The sequence below is a fragment of the Callospermophilus lateralis genome, chromosome 11, assembly GCF_048772815.1.
Source record: "Callospermophilus lateralis isolate mCalLat2 chromosome 11, mCalLat2.hap1, whole genome shotgun sequence".
In the NCBI taxonomy this organism is placed as follows: Eukaryota; Metazoa; Chordata; class Mammalia; order Rodentia; family Sciuridae; genus Callospermophilus; species Callospermophilus lateralis.
The window spans coordinates 46,189,946-46,209,917 of NC_135315.1; the positions used below are offsets into that span (position 1 = coordinate 46,189,946).

The 19,972-nt window shown below is 39.8% G+C and overlaps 1 protein-coding gene across 1 annotated transcript; it reads left to right on the plus strand.

Annotated features, from left to right (window-relative positions):
* The first annotated feature begins 10,777 nt into the window (after window positions 1-10,777).
* Window positions 10,778-11,719, plus strand: LOC143410181 (olfactory receptor 1D2). Its single transcript, XM_076870908.1, has one exon. It carries the CDS (start codon window positions 10,778-10,780, stop codon window positions 11,717-11,719), a length of 942 nt encoding a protein of 313 aa, XP_076727023.1.
* The last annotated feature ends 8,253 nt before the right edge of the window (window positions 11,720-19,972 follow it).

Consider the following 19,972-nt stretch of genomic DNA (forward strand, 5'->3'; position numbering starts at 1 on the left):
ATTTCTAGTTTTTCACCATTTTCAACAATCTGAAATGACTTTTCTTATTCACTTTTTTTTCTTCAGGCACATGAATGTAGGTTTTCCAGGGTGCATAGCTAAGATTAGATTGTTGGGAGGAAGACCGTATGCACCTCACCTCTCTTATTAATGGATGCTGGTTTAGCTATGAATTTAGCCTCAGTCCTTTCCAAAAAGGTTGGGAATACATCCATAATTAAGAATTCCCTTCAAGGTGTTGACCAGTTATGAGTTGGAAAGATTTGAGTAGAAATATAGTGAAACAAGAAACAATCCCCAATAACACAAAGCACTTCCACTGGCTGGTTTACCCATCTCCACTTCCTCTACTCCAGCTGTTGTGATTGTTGGCTGCTAATGGCTCATAATTTCTCCTTTTGGTCAGAGAGGTTATAAGCCTTCCCAGCTTCCACTGCTCTGGAGGTAGAAGGCAGGCATCTAGTACTGACTGACACAGGTGTCCAAGGCTGGCTTCTTGACTCTGGGTAGAACTGACACTACAGGAACAATTCATGTTCCAAAGGCCCACTTAAGACTAGGGTGGAGGTGATGTACTGACCCTGCATCCTGCTTATCTCCATCTTCTCCTGAAGTGCTTTTCGATGCCCACTTTCTCCATTCCCATGAGTTGCTCTGCTTCTAGGGAACCTGACCCAAGCTGATTAATATTGCTGAAGTTGTTCCAAAATGGTTGCACCAATATGCATATTTGAGCTGAAGCTCAAAGGCTGAGAAACAGAAAGCCATTTAGTGTTGAGGAAGGAGCTTCCTGGCAAGGGGATAAGCAAAATCAAAACCCCCAAGACAAGAAAGAACTTGTGAATCCAGAGGACTGAAATAAAGCCAATATGGCTGAAGTATTGGGAACAAAGAAAAGAGAACGATAATGGTTAGATAGTAGATATGTGTAGGAGCAAGACCAGGTAAAGTCTCGGAGGCTGTTTTCATGTTTTGCCTAAGTGTGATGTTAAGTGTGAAGTCATGATTTTAAGCAGTGAAGATAAGTTTAAACTTTAAGAAAATGAGTCTGTGTGTAAAGAGTGGATTGGAAAGAGATAAAAACAAGGAGAAGGATCACACAGTAAGGAAGTGGATAATAAAAATTAGTATTCATGAAAAGAGTAAAAAAACAGTAATATCTATAGCACAGTACTATTTATGTATGTAAAACACACAAATGCTCAGTGATATGGTTTCTCCAAGGATCCATGCATATATTAAATCGGCTGCCCCATGTGGAGGGAGGGAAAGGGAATGAAGATCTGAGCAAATAAAAGTCAATAAAACCAGAGATGTCTTATAAGAATGGATGGTGTGCATGAGCTGAGGTAAAGGATTTATTCTACTCTGCACCTAAGAAAACAAAAAGCAGCTACCCACCATCTCCCCACCCACATATTTACTCTTCTCATGGAGACCCATGTGTGTCATTGACAAAGAACAGAGAGTAATAGTGCTTTGCTGTTGAGGGACTCCAGGACCAGGTTCTCCAAGAGACCTTGAAAATAATCCAAACTTTAACTCACCAAATGGGTTTTACTGGGTTGCATAGACTTTCCCTAGGGATTATTCAGCATCTGAGTTAAGAAACCTGGAGGAAGCAGAACCTCCCTGGAGCCTCATTAGGGGAGGAAACGGATAGGAGCACGGAGGGAGGCTGATGACTGACGGTGTTGGGATGTTCCTAATGCAATGTCTCAGCCTCATTTCTTCTTTCCCTGGATGATTCCATGGAGCCTGATCCTGAGGCATCTTGTTATTTCCCCTTTCTCAAGTTTATGTCCCGGTCCCACTAGACCTGGAAACCAAGTTTCTACCATGTCTGATTAAAGCTCTGTGCTTGCAGCACACAGGGCAGGGATAAACCCTGTTGGGTGTCAGTAAAAGTCTTTGGATAGAAAGCAATTGCTTCAATGATTGTTGAGGACGAGAACTATACTATTTCCCCGACTTTCTTTTTTACGTGTCCACAGAAGCATTGGGCATATTCCTCAAAAGTATTTGTCAAATATATTTGTTTTTTTGTTATTTATATTGGCTCTTTTGTTTCTCTAGCCTTTAGAGAGAGCCCTGGTGTCTGGAAAGTATGTTTGGGGAGGAGAGCATGTCAGCTCTGTTCAATGACATGCTGCTCTGAGGGGCTTTAGGGCCTCTTCTCAGACACCATACAAAACTCTCCAGAATCCAGATATATTTATTGAGCAAAATTCCTTGGATTCTGTGTAGTCTCTTTGTGATTAACCTCTGAGCTGAGCAGCATAGGGGAGTGAACCCTTCCTAGAATCTTAACCAATGAACCTCTCAATAGATACACTAATGTCTATGGGGTCCCAAATCCTAGGCTGAACCCTGGGGACAATGGAAGGAATGAAAGGGTCTTGCCCAGGAGAAATCCCAGATCTTAGTTCAGTGGGAAACAGATGTAAATAAAAATCATGTCTAATCCCAATAATGCAGATCAACATATTGGTATATTTGGTTTAAATATTTTTCTGTCCATGAAGAAAGTTTTGTTTCTTGTCAACATCTCATAAGAAATTTCCTACGCCCAAACATGCTACATTACATCTCACCTGTTAAGGTATCACCAGGAGGCTCAAGTATTGCCCCATTGGTGAGCATTTGGCCTTTTCCCTTAAGAAAAATTACAAATAATTCTGTGATGGACATCTTCACTTATAAAGCTAATTTCATTTTGGATGATTTGTTAGGTTATGTATCCCTAGGAGTATAAATGATAGTGTCAAATTATATATATATATATATATATATATATATATAGAGAGAGAGAGAGAGAGAGAGAGAGAGTAGGATTTTAATATCTTAATTTTTTTAATTATAAAATTGGTGGTTCGATAATACACTTCCAGGTTTTTCTATTAATATTCAAGTGCACATATATCAATTTTACAAATAGGATCACACAAACTTGTATTTTTTTATTTGAAACTTCATCATGGAAAAAAAATCTTCACATCACTGTCTTAAGATATACCTCATTCTATTTTTTTTACAGTACTAATGCTCATTGCCTGGGTTCATTCATTCACTGGGGATAGCCTAATAGTGAAATTCTATCATTTAATTTTATCTTATTGAAGGAAAAAAATAATAAAAATGTTGATTAGTAACAAAAGATAAAAGAAGGCAAAAAACATAAAATGCAAAGAGTAGCTAAAAACATTAAAAGAGAATAAAATTATGGCATTTGCGGATAAATGGATGGAGTTGGAGAATATCTTGCTAAGCAAAGTAAGCCAATCCCCCAAAACCGAAGGCTGAATGTTCTCTCTGATAAGTGGATGCTGATCTATAATGGAGGGTGGGGTGGGGAGAATGGAGGAACTTTGATTGGGCCAAGGGGAGGGCTGGAAGGGGAGGTGGGATGTGGGTAGGAAAGATTGTGGAATGAGATTGAGCATCATTACCCTAGGTACATGTATGACTGCACATTGGTGTGACTCTACATCGTGTACAACCAGAGAAATGTAAAGTGGTGCTCTGTTCATACACAATCAATCGAAGTGCATTCTGCTGTCATGTATAACTAAGTAGAATAAATTAAAAAATTTTTTAAAAAAAGAAGAGCTGAAGAATACTCACCAGAAAAGCTTTACTACAGAGCAGAGGAAAATCAACATTCACTGCTTCTGATGGAGTTTCCTGCCAAAATTTTTAGGATTTGCCTGATCTCTGAATACACCGTCCACTTCCCGGGTTACAGTACTTCAGTGACTTCTCATGGTAATCAGAGTAAAAACAGAGCGACTCCCCTGACTTAATCTATCCCTCCTTACCCACCTACCTTTTGCATCACTCACTGCTTTGCTTACAAAACCCAGGGCTGCCTTCCCACCAGTCCTACACACACATTTCCCACTTGAGCAACTTCACAAATGTTATTCCCCCTCCCTAGAAGGATCTTCTCCCGGATTAGATGTCTCTTTCTCAGAGACATTTTTGCTTGTTTGTTTGGTGCTGGGGATTGAACCCAGGGCTTCTGGCATGCTAAGCAGTATGATCTACCATTGAGCCGCCCCCCAGCCCTTCTCAGTCTTTCTGCTCCTCTCCCCCACTGCTCTCTCTCTCTCTCAGGTTACTGTTTCCTTGGGGCCCTCATCAGTTTGTAAGTGTTTTATTTCCTCATCTGTTTGCTTTTAGCAGGCCTCTTTCATCCTGTTCTGCAAGCTCTCAGGGGAGGCATGTGTCCACCTTCTTCATGGCGGTATCTCCAATGTCTGTCGTCAACAAAAAATACTCAAATAAATTAGGAGGAGGGAGGAGGGTGGGAAGATAGACTCTCAGGCATGAGTAGGACTGAGGTTGTTTTGGTGAGAGGGGTTTGGAGTCAGGGCTACCCCCAGAAGAGGGGTGCTTGTGGTGAAGACCAAATCCAAGAATCTCAGAGCAGGAGGGAGGCCAAGTGCTGAGGTATCCACTTATCCATGGTTTTGCCTTCTGTGGTTTGTTAGCCATAGTCAACTAGGATCCAAAAATATTAAGTTGAATATTTTAGAAATAAGCAATTCATACATTTTAAATAACTTTTATATTTTTAAATTTTTATAACCTTTATATAGTATTGTTATAGTTGTTTTATTGTGAGGATTATTACTCTCTTGCTGTGCTTGACTTATAAATTAGAGTTTTCATAAGTATGCATGCAGAGGAAAAAGCATAGCATACACAGGGTTTGGATCTACCTGTAGTTTCAGGCACTCACTGGAGGTCTTGCAACATATCCCCCATGGATGAGGGGTAACTACTATGTGCAAACAACTCTGTGGGATGTCTGGGTGGTGGCACCAATGACAATCTGCCCATCTCATAATGTGGCCAGCAGAAGGTTTGTTACTGCTAGCACTGAAAAGTGGGAGCAGCCCAGATGTTTAACAATAATCATGGCTCATCTACTAGTGGACCTAGGCCCAGCCTGAGACCAGTCGTCCTCCCCTGCAACATGAAGGATTCCCAACTGAGACATTGCTTGACAGCTACTGCATATGAGACTGGAGGCTCTTTGCTTAAGGTCCCATCAAAGAGAAGGTAGAAAGGAGAGGTGGCAGGCATTGTCTGGACAGGAATGCTGAGGCCAGCTCCTCTATGGAGGGGGTATGGGGTGGATGGTTTGAACCTAGAATCCTCTCTGCTCTGAGACAGTGGTTAGGGCAGAGAGAGGGTGGGCTGAGGGCTCTGTGGTTTGGGAGACTCAAGCTCATCCTACCACCAGAAAAGGGGAAAGGGAAGGAGACAGAGGGGGAGGAGGAGAGAGAATCTGGTGAACTCCTTGTAAACAAGGTTCCTTTCCCAAGGCTCTGGCTCATAGAAATTAACATCGGGGCAATTATGTTCATCTGAAGAAGCTGTCTTGGGATTGCTTCCCTGAGGCTTCCCCAAAACTGATAAATAGGCCTGGCACAGTCCTGACTCAGCCCCTTCCTTCCTGAACTGGAGCTCAAGCCTCAGCTCTCAGGTCCCCGACCTGTGTGTGCACCCACAGTCTGTCTTCTGTCTCCTCCTGTATGGGGACCAAAGGTCCAGGTGCCAGTGTCCCTGCTTTTCACCTTTACCCTAGGAAGCCCTGAGTCCCCAGCCCTGCTTCAGGTTTCCTATGTCCTGACTGTGACCTTCACTGGATGGAGGAGGAAGGTGGAGGCAGCAGAGCCAGGGGAGTCTGAGAGCAGCGCAGTGCCACAGGTAAGGCTGGAGGTCTCAGGTGTCCCCTCTCTCTCTTCCCCTTCTTATCTTCCCTTGTCTCCAGTCTTTCACAAACATACTCACATACTTCAAAACATCCCCTTAAAATCTGAACCCTTGTATTCAAAGGCAATAAAACGATCTCTCTGATCATCTTAACACTCTACAGATTCCATAGTGCAGTCACGCACCCTGTGGCTTGTGGTTCTCAAACCCATAAGAAAGCATTATGGGTGCAAGAAGACAGCTCAGAGAGGTTGTGTAATCCCTCAAGATTACACAGCTAGGGAGCCATGAAGAAGGTACAAAGTCCAGACACACTTTGGACACCAAGCTTGGAGCCCTTTTTTGTATCACTCTCACATTGTCTCCCCTCTCTTCTAAGTCTCCATCCCTCATCTGTAAACTAGGACAACAGGACCAGTTAGTGTTTCTATCAAGAGAAGATCTTAATATATGTGAACTCGTAACACCTTGGCCAGCCACATGATTGGGAAAGGGTAGTTGTTTGCTCTAAAAGCAGTTGCATATGTTAAGCTGGAGTTGGGACAGAAAGTTCTGACTCAGCATCTCCTTCCCCTGACACTGGGTATCTAGGAATTCAACTCAGTGAACTGAAGTAATAAATCCGTTTATTTGTTAAATGCTGGGCCTGTCCCCATCCCATCTCCCAACCTGGAGCTCCAAATTACTTCAGTATCAGTGGTAACTCACAGTCCCCACATCTGCATTTGTTTATTTTGTTACTTCAGATGAATGACATTCCAGATGGAATTTGCAGAGCAGGTGGCACACTTTCCTGACACTTTGGCTGCATTTTTATCTGTTTGGTCACTAATCAATTTAGGCTCTTGGGCTCTTGACTCTTCCCCATTTGTTCATCTCAATTGCATGCAATGCCTAGTGTTGTATCCAGCCCAGTGCAGCCCTGATTCATGGATCCTGACACTGCCCTGTCCCTGTGTGTGGGTCTGAGGAAATAGTCATGAGAATGATGCTGTTTCTGCTCTCAGTGTTATAGAAAACAACACTTAAGCACAACATGGACTGGGAAATCCTAAAAGAACACAAAGACCAAGAGATTGTGCAGAAACTGGAGTGGTAACCCTGGGGCGGGAGGGATGCCTGAGCAGGAGCTGTGATGGGTCTTACCCCGGAGGCAATGCAAGAGCAGAGTGGAGAAAGTGCAGGAACAGCCGATGCTCAGGATGCAGACAAGGCATTTTATGCACTCTAGGTGCCTGCTCAATAATTGTGATTTAGCTCCCAATAGTTTATTTTTATATTTCCTTACATATTATTTTATGGCAAAAGTTTTGCATTTATCTTTTTTTAATAATAAATTTTAATGTATACTAGTTTACAACATGGTGCCATAGAATTCCTTTGGATAGTAACATGACTACCTTGGTGAAGCAAATTAATATATCTGTCATCTCAAATGAGTTCATTTTAAAACTTCATTGTATTTATGTTGACTTACCAATAAAGAAAGCTATGCAAATGAAGACATTTTGCTGATCAAATTGGCAAGGAAGAAAGAGCCTCACATTTCCCATTTCATTCATTTGAGAAGTACAAGTTAAAACTATTTTCCTGGAGGACTCTGATAATATGTATAAAAATGAAAAGTGAACCACCCTATGATTATGTATAGAAATTTAAAACATATGCACAGAGGTATTCATTGATGTAGCCTCTGTAATAGGAAAAATAAGAAATGATCTAACTATATCATCAGAATACTGATTAAAAATATATGATAAAGGGGCTGGGGTAGTGGCTTAGTGACAGAGCGTTTGCCTAGCATGTTTGAAGCCCTGGGTTCGATCCTCATCACCACATAAAACAATAAATAAGATAAAGGTATTGTGTCCAACTACAACTAAATATATATATATATGTATATATATATATGTATATATATATGTATATCTTATATATTCTATATATATGTGCCATATATATTGTTTTATATATATATATGGTAGAATAGTAAGCAGCCATCAAAAATGAATGGCAATACTGCCTTAGAGAATATTCTGTGGCACACTGAAAATGACTTAATGAAAAAAATCTGAAAAACTATTTACCAAGTTAACAGAATTTGGAGTGATTTTTACTTTCTTTACTTTTTTTTTGGTGTTGCTTGAATTTTCCAAAATGACAATATCTTTTGTTTATAATCAAAGGATCACAATATGGCAAAAAACAATTTTTATTTATAAAAAAAATCCGTGGAATATCTTCAAAATATACATCTTAAGATACTGAAGAAATTTCAACATATTTCAAATAATAGAAATTGACAAAAAGCCATAGAAGTTTACTGTGAAAGCTAATGTAGACATCATAATAAAAAGCAACCATGCATACTAAGAGGTTGTGGACCAATCTTACTTACAAATATAAGTGTAAAAGCCTACATAAAATATTAACAACTTGATTTTAGTAGTTTATACCAGGAAGGCAAGTATGGTTTAATATTGGGACGCTATTAACTGTGATAGGCACACGAAAAAAGCATATGTTTAAAAATACAGCAGCTATTCTTAGGTATTAAACTACTACTGGTAAAATACAAATAGAAGGACAATTGCTAAATATATATAGCTCCTTCTCCTTGAAGTCTTTTAAGACTCTTTATTGAACTTAGAATAAAATTTTAAAGCTGTGACCTGGCCTCACTTGACCTCACAGCCTCACTTCTCACGACACTCCTTGTCATTCCAGTCACAATGGCCCACATTGGGTTCCTTAACACAAAAAGCCCTTTCTTACCTTAGGGCCTCTGCACCATGGCTTTGCTTAAGACTTCCTAAGACTGGCTTCTTTCTTGTGTTCATTCTGGGGATTCAACCCAAGCTGCATTCCCAGCCCTTTTCATTTTTTATTTTAGGACGAGGTCTTGCTGAGATGCTGAGGGTCTAAGTTGCTGGGGCTGGCTTTGAACTTGAAATCCTCCTGCCTCAGACTTCTGAGTCACTGCGATTACAGAAGTGTGCTACTGTGTCTGGCTGGTTTCTTTCCTTTTTGCTCTTCTCAATAAAAAGACATTAAAATATAAAAAGTTCCAATCTATTGCCGCATGGTGGAATTAAAGTACTTTATATATTTTCTTTTTTTTTAACTTTTAGAATTTACATTTTACCTGTATTAGTTTCCAAAAGAAAAAAAGATCATGATAAACTGTTTTAATCTTTAATACATTTTAAATGTTTTTGGTAAGACATGAAATATTTCCCAAACGGTTTGCCCTATATAAGTGTTTAGTGGTCCCAATGCCATTTATTGAATAATGTAAACTTTACCTGCAGATTGAAGGTAGTATTTTGCAGTCCTCCACATTTCTCATGTCCTTGGCTCTGTTTCTCAAGTTTGTCCAGCTCTATTGATCCACTCAATCTTGCACCAGCATAGGTGTGCCTCCTTGTTACCCTTTTCCACGTTTTTCTAGATTATTTTCATGTGTATTTCTAGATGAAACTGAATTTTGTTTTCCAAAAATCCTGTTATGATTTGACTTCAAATAGATGAAGTTTTAGATTAATTCAAATGAATATGAACTTTTGAATGTGAACACATCTCATCCTTTTCTCTTGAATCTTAGACCTCTAGAAACCATTCAGTTCAAGTTTCTAGAATCTCTCTGGAAACTATTCAATATTTAAAATTTTATTTTAGGTCTTTCTGGAGGATTTGGAGGTACTGCTTAATCATAATACTGGTGATAATGATAATCATAAGCTGGTGACAATGTGGATGATAGTATTGTAACCTGGCTATTGTTTACACATATATGTATATAAATCATATATATCAAATATACATATAAAATATACACACACTTAATAGGCATATTTATTGAGTGCTCACAACATGCCAACTCTTTTGTTATTTAATTTCATCATTGCTACAATACCTTTTTTTTGCTACTTCTTGCACTTGAAGGAATTGAGTCTTTTTTCTTTTTCTTTTTTTATTGTTGCTTATTAATTATACTGAATAATGGATTTCACGGTGGCATACTCACATGTGCATGTACCATAATTTGATCAGTGTCATTCCTCAGTGCCTCCCCTTGCTCTCCTACCCTCCTTTCCCCTGACCTCCATACTGTCTTGTTGGTCTTCTTCTATTCTCATGGGACTCCCATTCCCCTACCACCTTTTCTCTTTAGCTTCCACATATGAGAGAAAATGTATGACTCCTGTCTTTCTGAGTCTGGCTTATTTTTCTTAACATAATGCTCTCCAGTTCCATCTGTTTTCCTACAAATGTCAAGTTTGTTCTGCTTCATGGCTGAACAAACTCAATTGTGTGAATATGCCATGTTTTCCGATTCACCTGTTGACAGACACCGTGGCTGGGTTGAAGGAATGGAGTGAATCTTAGAGGGCTCAAGCAACCTGCCTGAGGGGCCACAGCTGGTCAGCGGCAGTGCTGGGACTTGAATTCCAGAATTCTGCTTGCACGGTCACTGTGGTACAGGGCTTCCTGGGAACACCATTAGTTTTGAGTCTATTTGTTTTGTGATTGGCTACTTTACTGACGTCCTTTTAAAATTTCTAATAAAGTTTCAGTTGATAGTCTTAACTTTCTCAGAGATATCATCACATCAGCAAATAATGATAATATTTCCTCTTCTTTTCATATACTTTTTCACCTTTCCCCTTGGTCCATTTGTTCAATATCCACTTCTCCTAATGCATACACCTGTTTTCAAATATAACTTTAAAACCCATTCAATATCCTAACATAACATACTAATTTTTAAACACATTAAGAGTATTATATAGTAGGATAAGAATTAAAATAAGGAATAGATATTATTTCTATAACATCAAATATGATAGATTAGAAGTTGCTAGAATGATTGTCCCGTAAAGATTTTCTAAGTTATGTTTTTGTGCCTATTATTACTTGGTTGAAAACCTAAAAATATCACAAAATTTTTACTGCTGAGAAAACAGTGGATTTTGTCTATGTTTGTGTCCGTATCCATCTGAGAGCATCTGGTAAGCATTTCTTGATGCTCTTGTTGCAGAGAGTTGGGAGAATGGATGGAGGAAACCAGAGTGAGGACTCTGAGTTCCTACTCATGGGGCTCTCAGAGATTCCCGAGCAGCAGCAGATCCTGTTCTGGATGTTCCTGTCCATGTACCTGGTGGCTGTGGTGGGAAATGTGCTCATCATCCTGGCCATTGGCTCTGACTCCCGCCTGCACACTCCCATGTACTTCTTCCTGGCCAACCTCTCCCTCACTGACCTCTTCTTTGTCACCAACACCATCCCCAAGATGCTGGTGAACCTTCAGTCCCAGAACAAAGCCATCTCCTACCCAGGGTGTCTGGCACAGCTCTACTTCCTGGTCTCCTTGGTGGCCCTGGACAACCTCATCCTGGCCGTGATGGCATATGACCGCTATGTGGCCATCTGTCACCCCCTCCACTATGTCACAGCCATGCACCCTCAGCTCTGTATCCTGCTGCTCACCTTGTGTTGGGCCCTATCTATCCTCTATGGCCTCATTCACACTCTCCTCATGACCAGAGTGACCTTCTGTGGATCCCGCAAGATCCATTACATCTTCTGTGAGATGTACGTCCTGCTGAGACTTGCGTGTTCTGACACCCAGATCAACCACATGGTGCTGATCGCCACAGGTTGCTTCATCTTCCTCACCCCACTAGGGTTCATGATCATGTCGTATGTCCGCATTGTCAGAGCCATCCTCAGAATACCCTCAACCACTGGGAAGTACAAAACCTTCTCTACCTGTGCCTCTCATTTGGCTGTGGTTTCCCTCTTCTATGGGACACTTGGCATGGTGTATCTGCAGCCCCTGCATACCTACTCCATGAAGGATTCAGTAGCCACAGTGATGTATGCTGTCGTGACCCCCATGATGAACCCTTTTATCTACAGCCTCAGGAACAAGGACATGCATGGGGCTCTGGGAAGATTCCTCCTAGGGAAAGCCTTTCAGAGGTCAACTTGAAGTGGGAACTGGGAGTATCCTCTACCACATGTAAGACCTGTAGAGGGAATTAGGTGACTAGATATATATAAGTGACTAGAACATAGACCCTACTCAGAATAAGTTTACCAATTTGTGGTGAAGACAGAGCCTCTCTGTGTAACCTTATGTCCTCCCCTGCGCCAGTCTCAACAATAAATATGGTCAGGCTAATACCTGTAAATTGAGACCCATGTACATCAGTGAGCAGCTGTGAGGGTTAAATAAGATAATGTTCAGAAGTGTCTGGAAGGGTGCCTGGCCCATAATAATCACTGTGGTTTTTAAGCAGAGATAGCTGGGCAAAAGCAGCAAGCAGAAAACGTTTTATTATTTTTCTTAAGCAAAAATCAACTCTAGTTTAGAAATATTAGAAGTACAAATGAATTGAAAATAGTTTGTATTTCTTCTATCCAAAGACAACTCTTGCTTGACTTTGGTATAAATTCTAGACTTTGATCTTTGTTAAACACACTTTTCCCCCTAGAATGAATTCAAATTATTTTGAAACTTGCTTTTTACTTAATAAAAAATAAATTTTTCTGATAACATTCAGCTATATTATTATTTAATGCCTGTACAGTATTTCAATGTTCAGTTTAATGAATATGTCACAATTCATTTAACATACTTCCTATTATCCAATATGTAGTAACTCAGGTTTTCCCTGTTGTTTGCAACATAATGATAAATGGCTCTGTGGTCCATCTTTGTTCACTTATGTCTTATTTCCTTAGGGGAAATTGGTGAAGTGGAATTGCTGGGTCAAAGTTGTTTTTTGTTTTAATTTTCTAGGCCTTTGAAAATTTCTCCAATTGGCCTCCACAAAGTTTGTACAAGTCTACACTTAGTTTCTAAGAGAGAGTAGGGACGTTTCCATCTGGCCTCTTTGTAGCCTGGGTCCCTTACATTGGCCCCTATAACCCCCCATGGGACCAGGCCAACAACAAGAACAGGTCCATTTCCAGCGTTGAGGGACAATCAAGACTGAACTACAGGACAGTTGGTCAGTGATGCTTTCAGAGAAAGATCTTAAAAGAAGGAAATGTAAAAATCGATTATACAAATACAGTTATTAGTCATGCCCAACCACAGAGCCAAGAGACCATTGGGGAAAACGCTCAGGTTGCCAGCACCAATTCCAAGAATTACTCCATACGGCCATTCCCATGAAACAACCAGCTGTGACTTTGACTAGTTTCACTAGTAACTTAAGATGAAACTCCCTGCTCTGATTTTCAAACTGTTTTGCTTAGTAGCTGCAGCCACTTGCCAATTGGAGCCCACCAGCTTCTGCAAAATGCTGCAAGTGCCAATAAGCTTCCTCTCAAAACAGCTTATAGTTTTCTTCTTTCTGGATAGACCCTAGACTTCCTTTGTCATGCACTTGAGGCTCTAGTCTATGTGTACATGCCCCAGACTGCAATCCTAATTTTTATATTATTCCCAAATAAAACATTTATACTTAGAAATTCATCCCTATGTTTAACACATGGAATCCTATGTATGTCTCTCCTTCAGAAATAACCATGATCCTGAATTTTGTGTTTGTCACTTTCTTCTTCTCTTTGTAGTTTTATTACACATATGTATCCTAAAATATGTGCATTACTTATGTTTGCAGTGTTTTGAAATTTAATGTAAATATTGCCACGTTATAAATATTCTTTTAAAACAGGTTTATGGAGGTAAAATTTACATATAACATAATTCACATAAAACATAAAACGTAAAATTTGATGAGTTTTGGCAAATATATATCTACTCAAATCCACCACAACCAAACTGCAGAATATTCTTCTTGAGTTTCCTATTTCTTCTTTGTCACGGATCCCTCCCTCATCACAAGACCCAGGCAGCCACAGATCTGCTTATTTCACTATAGATTAGTTTGTACTTTCTAGAATTTAAGATGAATGGAATCATTTATGCCTGACTTCTTTCATCAGCCTAATGGTTTAACATGTATGCATGCATTCCATTCTGTTGTTGACTGATGCTTCATTTGTGTTCCATTTCCCACTGATGGGCATTTGGGTGGTAGGTAGACAGCTGCCACAATGGCTCCCAATGATTCCTGCTTCTGAATTCATGTCTCTGTACAATCTCTTTCTTTGCATGGGGGCCAAATTTAGGGACATTCTTCTACAAAAAGAATATAGCAAAAGTGAAGAGATATGTCTTCAGAGATGAGTTATGAAAGACTATAATTTACATCTCTTTGCTCTCTGGACCTCTGTCTCCTTGATCTGAGAAAAGAAGCAACCCATATTTTTGAGAGGCCCCAGCAGCAAGGAAATGAAAGCAGCCTCCAGCTGATAGCCAGCGAGGACCCAGGACTCTCAGTCCAATAACTGGACCATGTGAATGAGCACAGACATTTCCCCTTCCCCAGTCCAGCCCTGGGAGGGCTAGATCTCAGGATGAGAGAAACCAGATCCAGTATTTTTGATGAAAATTTAGCACCCAATTGAGATTTTGTACAAGTTAAAAATCCACATCAGGTTTCAAAGTCAGCATGAAAAATAAGAATGTAAGATATCTCACTTATAATTTCATAATCTTTATTGCATGTTGAAATGGTGATATTTTAGATTATTAGGTTAAATAAGATATGGTGCTAAAATAAATTCCAATTTCCTCTTTTTTACACTTATTAAAGTGACTCTAGAAAAATTTAAATTATGTATATTATTTGGAATTCTATATGTGGTTAAATTTCTGCTGGATGACACTGATTTGGATTATAGATTCTTTCTCTGGAAATAACTTGTTTCTACTTCCGGTGGGTAGTAAGAATAGGGGTAGATTTTCTTCATCCAATCTATAATGGAGCTGATTAAAGATGCATTTCAGGCTGGGTGAGGATTGGTTAGTTTCTGTTATGACTCATTACTAGAATGTAGCATGTTGGAAATCCCAAATGACCTTCTAGAGTGTTCACTGTATTTTGTAACTTGTCAGACTCCTAACTCAGAGTTTTTTTTTGTCTCTAGCCCTATAAATCTGCTAAAAACTCTGCTCACTTCTTGTTCTCTCAGCTGCACCTTCTGTTCTCTCAGCCTTGCACTGGATGCAGCAATTGCGGTTCAAGGGAAAGCTAATTGCTAATTGCATCACTTTGGGATTCCTTTCTCTCCTGATATTGGCCCATTGAGTCATATTTCATAGCTTTTTGATGCCTCTTAGACTTTCAAGAGTAAGGCCATTTCTTTGCTTGACTAAGTTCAAGAGTCTAGAGTGGTCCTTTTGAACCAAGTACTCTGGAGGAATTAACCCAATGCTCTAAAATATCCATTCTGAAATGGATTTACTTCTGTCTTATGCATCTAGAATGGCAATAACAGAGCATATAATACAGTAGAGCCCTCATGAGTGAGATTAGTGCCCTTATAAAAGTGATTCCAAGAGCTCTCTCATCCCTTGCACTATATAAGGATGCAGTTGGAAGAAAGCCTTATCTGAACCAAGAAGTGGGTCTCACCAGACACCAAAACTACAGACAAGTTGATTTTGGATTTCCCAGTCACCAGTCTATGATATTCTGTTATAGCAGCCAGGATGGACTAGGTTCATCAGTAGACTAGATGAAGCCAAGGGGGAAAAAAAAATCCATGAACTTGAAGATGTGTCACTAAATCTTCTCAAATTGAAAAACAAAGAGGAAAAAAAGAATGAGAAATGTAGAGCAGAATATACAAGAATTATGGTTTAAGTACAAAAGATGTCACATGGCACAATGGCAATATCATAAGGAGAAGAAAGAGTAAAAGGAACAGAGGAAATGTATGAAGTCATAGTGGCTGAGAATTTTACAAAATTAACGACAGACACCAAACTACAGATCTAGGAAACTCAGAGAACACTGAACAGGAAAATTACCAAATAATCTTCACAGAGAACTGCAGAAAAAGCCAAAGCAAAGAGAAAATCTTGAAAGAATCTGGAGGAGAAAAAACTCATCTAACGAGGAAAAAGGAAATGAACAATGTTTATCTGAGGGCACAAAATTTCATTTAGGAGGAATCAGTTCTAGAATTCAATTGTGCAATGTGGTGACTGCAGTTAATGATGGTGTATTATGTACTTAAAATGGACACTTCACAGAAGAAATACAATCGATCAACAAATGTATAAAAAATGTTCAACATCTTTAGCAATTAGAGAAATGCAAATCAAATCTGCTCTAAGATTTCATCAGTGTAACTCCACATCATGTATAACCACAAGAATGGGAAGTTATAATCCATGTATGTATAATATGTCAAAATACATTCGATGTCATGTATAACTAAAAAGAAAAATAAGTACAAATCACATTATTCAGAGTTAACTCTTCTTAAAAATTTTGTGTTTATTCTTCCAGAGACTTTATTCATAAGAATTGTGCATGTATGATATGCACATTTCATATCAATAGAATTACACTTTCCTGTGATGTTTTTGTTTTCTTACATAAAGAGAGTGGGATAACTGGGTCAAATGGTCGTTCCATTCCAAATTTTCTGAGGAATCTCCATACTGCTTTCCAGAGTGGTTGTACCACTTTGTAGTCCCACCAGCAATGTACTAATTTACCTTTTCCCCCACATCCTCACCAATATTTACTGTTACTTGTATTCTTGATAATTACTAGAGACACTGAAATTTTTTTCATATATTTGTTGACTATTCATATTTCTTCTTCTGTGAAGTATCTGTTCAGTGTTTTTGCCCATTTATTGATTCTGTTATTTAGGGGCTCTGGTGTTAAATTTTTTGAGTTCTTTTTGTATCCTGGAACTTAATTCTCTGTGAATTCTGTATCTGAGGTACAGGAGGCAAAGATTTTCTCCCAGTCTGTAGGCTTTCTCTTCACATTCTTTGTTGTGAAAAAGCTTTTTTAGTTTGATACCATCCCAATTATTGATTCTTGATTTTAATTCTTGTGGTTTAGAAGTCTTGTTGAGGAATATTCTAAGCTGACATCATGAAGAGTTGGGCCTACTTTTTCTTTTAGTGCAAGGTCTAGGTCCTGGATCCACTTTTTTTTAAGCATTTTTTTTACACAATACTTTTATTTTGTTTGTTTATTTATTTTTATGTGGTGTTGAGGATTGAACCCAGGGCCTCACGCATGCTAGGCAAGCTCTCTACCGCTGAGCCACAACCCCAGCCCCCCTGGATCCACTTTGAGTTGAGTTTTGTGCAGGGTGAGAGAAAGGGATATAATTTCATTTTATGAATATGGATTTCCAGTTTTTACAGCATCATTTGTTAAAGAGGATATACTTTCTCCAATGTATATTTATGGGGTTTTGGTCTAGGATGAGATAACTGTATTTATGTGGGTTTGTCTCTGTGTATTCTTAACAATGGGAATTTCAGCACAGTATTGGAATACTTGAATTTTGGGAGGTAAATGTTTCTTTTATTGGAGCATTTTATAATTATGCATAGTAGTTGACAAAATCATATATGCATGGAATTTGATTTACTGAGTTTCAGTCCCTGTTTCTGCTCCCTTCCCTCCTCTCCTCTTGCTGAGAGCCATAGCCAAGTAGGAATGACGCATGGCAATTTCTTTGTCAGCCTACCCAATGTTGCTTAGAGGGAGGACTCTCCATTGTGGAAATGGGTTTGCCTTGGACCCAGGTCATTTGCAGTGACATTGCATGAATGTTTGAGAAAGGTGACCCTGCTCAAGGACCAGGGCAGATCCGGGTTTAGGGCGGTTCCAGGTTTAGGGCGGTTCCAGGTTTAGGGTGTGGATCCTGTTGAGAATAGGGCATGTCCTGCTGCCTCAGGTGCCCGCTCCTTGAGTTCCCATTGAGTTCTCAGGGGATTCAGAGAGTATTTTGGGATGCAGACCCAGTGGAGGTATGGATTTTCCCCAGAACGTGCGTGTAGAATGCCGGTGAGAATTTCGGGAATAAAGAATTGCTGTTTGAATCTACAAGGCTTTTGTGGTGGCTCGGTTATTTTGTGCCCAGCTAGACTGCAACATCCTCTCTCCCCCATTCTCCTTCCTCTACTGATTTTCCCTTCAATCTTTATTTATTTTTGATTGACGCTTTCTCTTTTGTGTGATTCCCCCTCCCCACACACATTTTTATTGGTCCATTATAGTTATGTATATATTGATGGAATTTGTTGTTACATATTTGTACATGTGCACAACATAACAATATAATTTGACCACTATCACTCCCCAGCACTCCCCCATCCCTCCCTTCCCCCAACCCCTGGTCTCTTTCCTCTATTCTACTGATTTTTATTTTCTAATTGATGAATTCTATTGAGTAATGTTTCCACAATCAGTTATGACATTTATGAATAATATTAAAATAAGTATGTTTACATTTGGGGTACAAATAGAGAAATCCCAAAAGAAACAGAACTTCTGCACCTGTCAGGAAACCCTTCGGTCTTGGAGGCTGGGCAGGAGATGGGCAAGGGGTGACTTTTCAGAAGTAGCCACTGCCAAGGCCCTGGGGACCTTTTGGGGGTCATATATAAGATTAGGTAGGGGAGTGTTAAAGGCTCCTGGGGTACATGGAGTGCTGTAAAGGGTGGTGGGTAATGCTGTCAAATGTTTTTTTTTTCTTTTTTTTTTGATGTGAAGAGTCTGGGGGAAAGTTCAGTCAGATGATAACACTCAGATGTCACTAAACAAAAGACTGTGGAGAGACAATCTTGTCCCACTCCCTTGTACAGGCGGGAATGAGCCCACCATGGTCAGGATGAGCAGGGATGCTGTGAGTACAACCCACATCCCCAGATTCTGTTCATAAGAATTTTTCCCTTTGAGGGAAGAATACTGTCTTCTAACCCAAAATAACTGGAGACCCAAGAGGGTCAGGAAAGACACACACTTCAACTTGTGCTTCACACAGAGCTGTCAGGTGTGGGCCCAAAGGCAGAAAGGCTGAGGGCTTTGATGGCTGATGGTTATGGAGGATGATCTCCCAGAACACACATCCTCCCTGCTCTCTCCCGCATGTCACTCTCATGCTGTGTCCTTCTATAATCACCCCCTAGCTAGACGCTGAAGAGGAGAAGTACCCAAGTAACGGCATCACGATACTTCAAAAAAGCGCAACCTCTTTGTTTTTCTTGGTAGGAAGAGTGAGGCCCACCAATGACCTCAAAGCTGCTGAAGCAGGTTATTAGATGGTCACACACATTGATGGAAGGGATTCCACACAATGACTTTCCTCCTTCTCCCCCTTTCCTGCCCATTCTTCATTTATTCTGCAGCCATTTGTTACCTTGCTGACATTCCCGAGGCATCTTGTCTGATTCCCCCAATCCCCCCATCCCTTCTCATCTCCTGTCATCTCATCATGTCTTTCCCATAATCTCTGTCCCTCCTTCTTACCTCTTTTGCTCGCCATCCCATCCACCAATCTCCTCCTTATGGCCTCATACTTAATCTCCACTGCTCCATTCCAAACCATTCTACCTCTTACTTTCAGTTTTTTTTTTTTTTTTTTTTTTTTTTTTGGCGCATCCTCCCCTCAGCCCATCTTCCCCATCCCTCATCTCTGAGAAGAAATCACAATGAGGCCAAGACCCAGGTGCAGCCAGGGGACAGGCACAGGGATGATACAGCAGAGAGCCAGAAGAATCATCAAGAGGGATAAATGACTCTCCCAGGGAGGCTGGAGAGAAGACAGGAATCAAGAACAATGGGCTAAAGTTTGGCTAAGCATCAGGATGAGGAAATGCTCTGGGTTGGAGCTGTGCTGGGGTACTAATAAAAAAGTTAGAAGCATCACCAAAAGTTGAATGATTAGAAATGGGATATTGAAAAAAAAAAAAGAAGGATAGGTAAGGGGACGAGGAAAATGTGGTGTCTACTTGTTAAACATATTTAGGAGATGGAAGGGAATTGTAATTCAAGTACAATAACAAAATATATTTAAAGGCAAGTTTTATTTGTACACCTTATATCAAATATTCTGTTTAGTCCATGAAATAAAGAGAGAAAAAGATGAAGGATGGGGGGGTGAAGGGCAGAGGATGGGTGGAAGAAAGGAAGATACACATCTACATAGCAATAGACATCACTATCACTTCCACAGACATTTATTGATACGTATTTCCAATTAAAAAGTTTGGAGAGAGATAACTAAGAAAGGAAGATTGTCTTGGGTGTTCCACTTTGGAAATTCTATGGACCTGGCTGGAGTTTAAATACTTACTTTTACAAAGTCATTATCTTATGTATGATGATGAAGGTCCTTAATTGAA

Coding starts and splice junctions, on each gene's coding strand:
- LOC143410181 (XM_076870908.1), top strand. CDS start 10,778: ATGGATGGAGGAAACCAGAGTGAGGACTCTGAGTTCCTACTCATGGGG.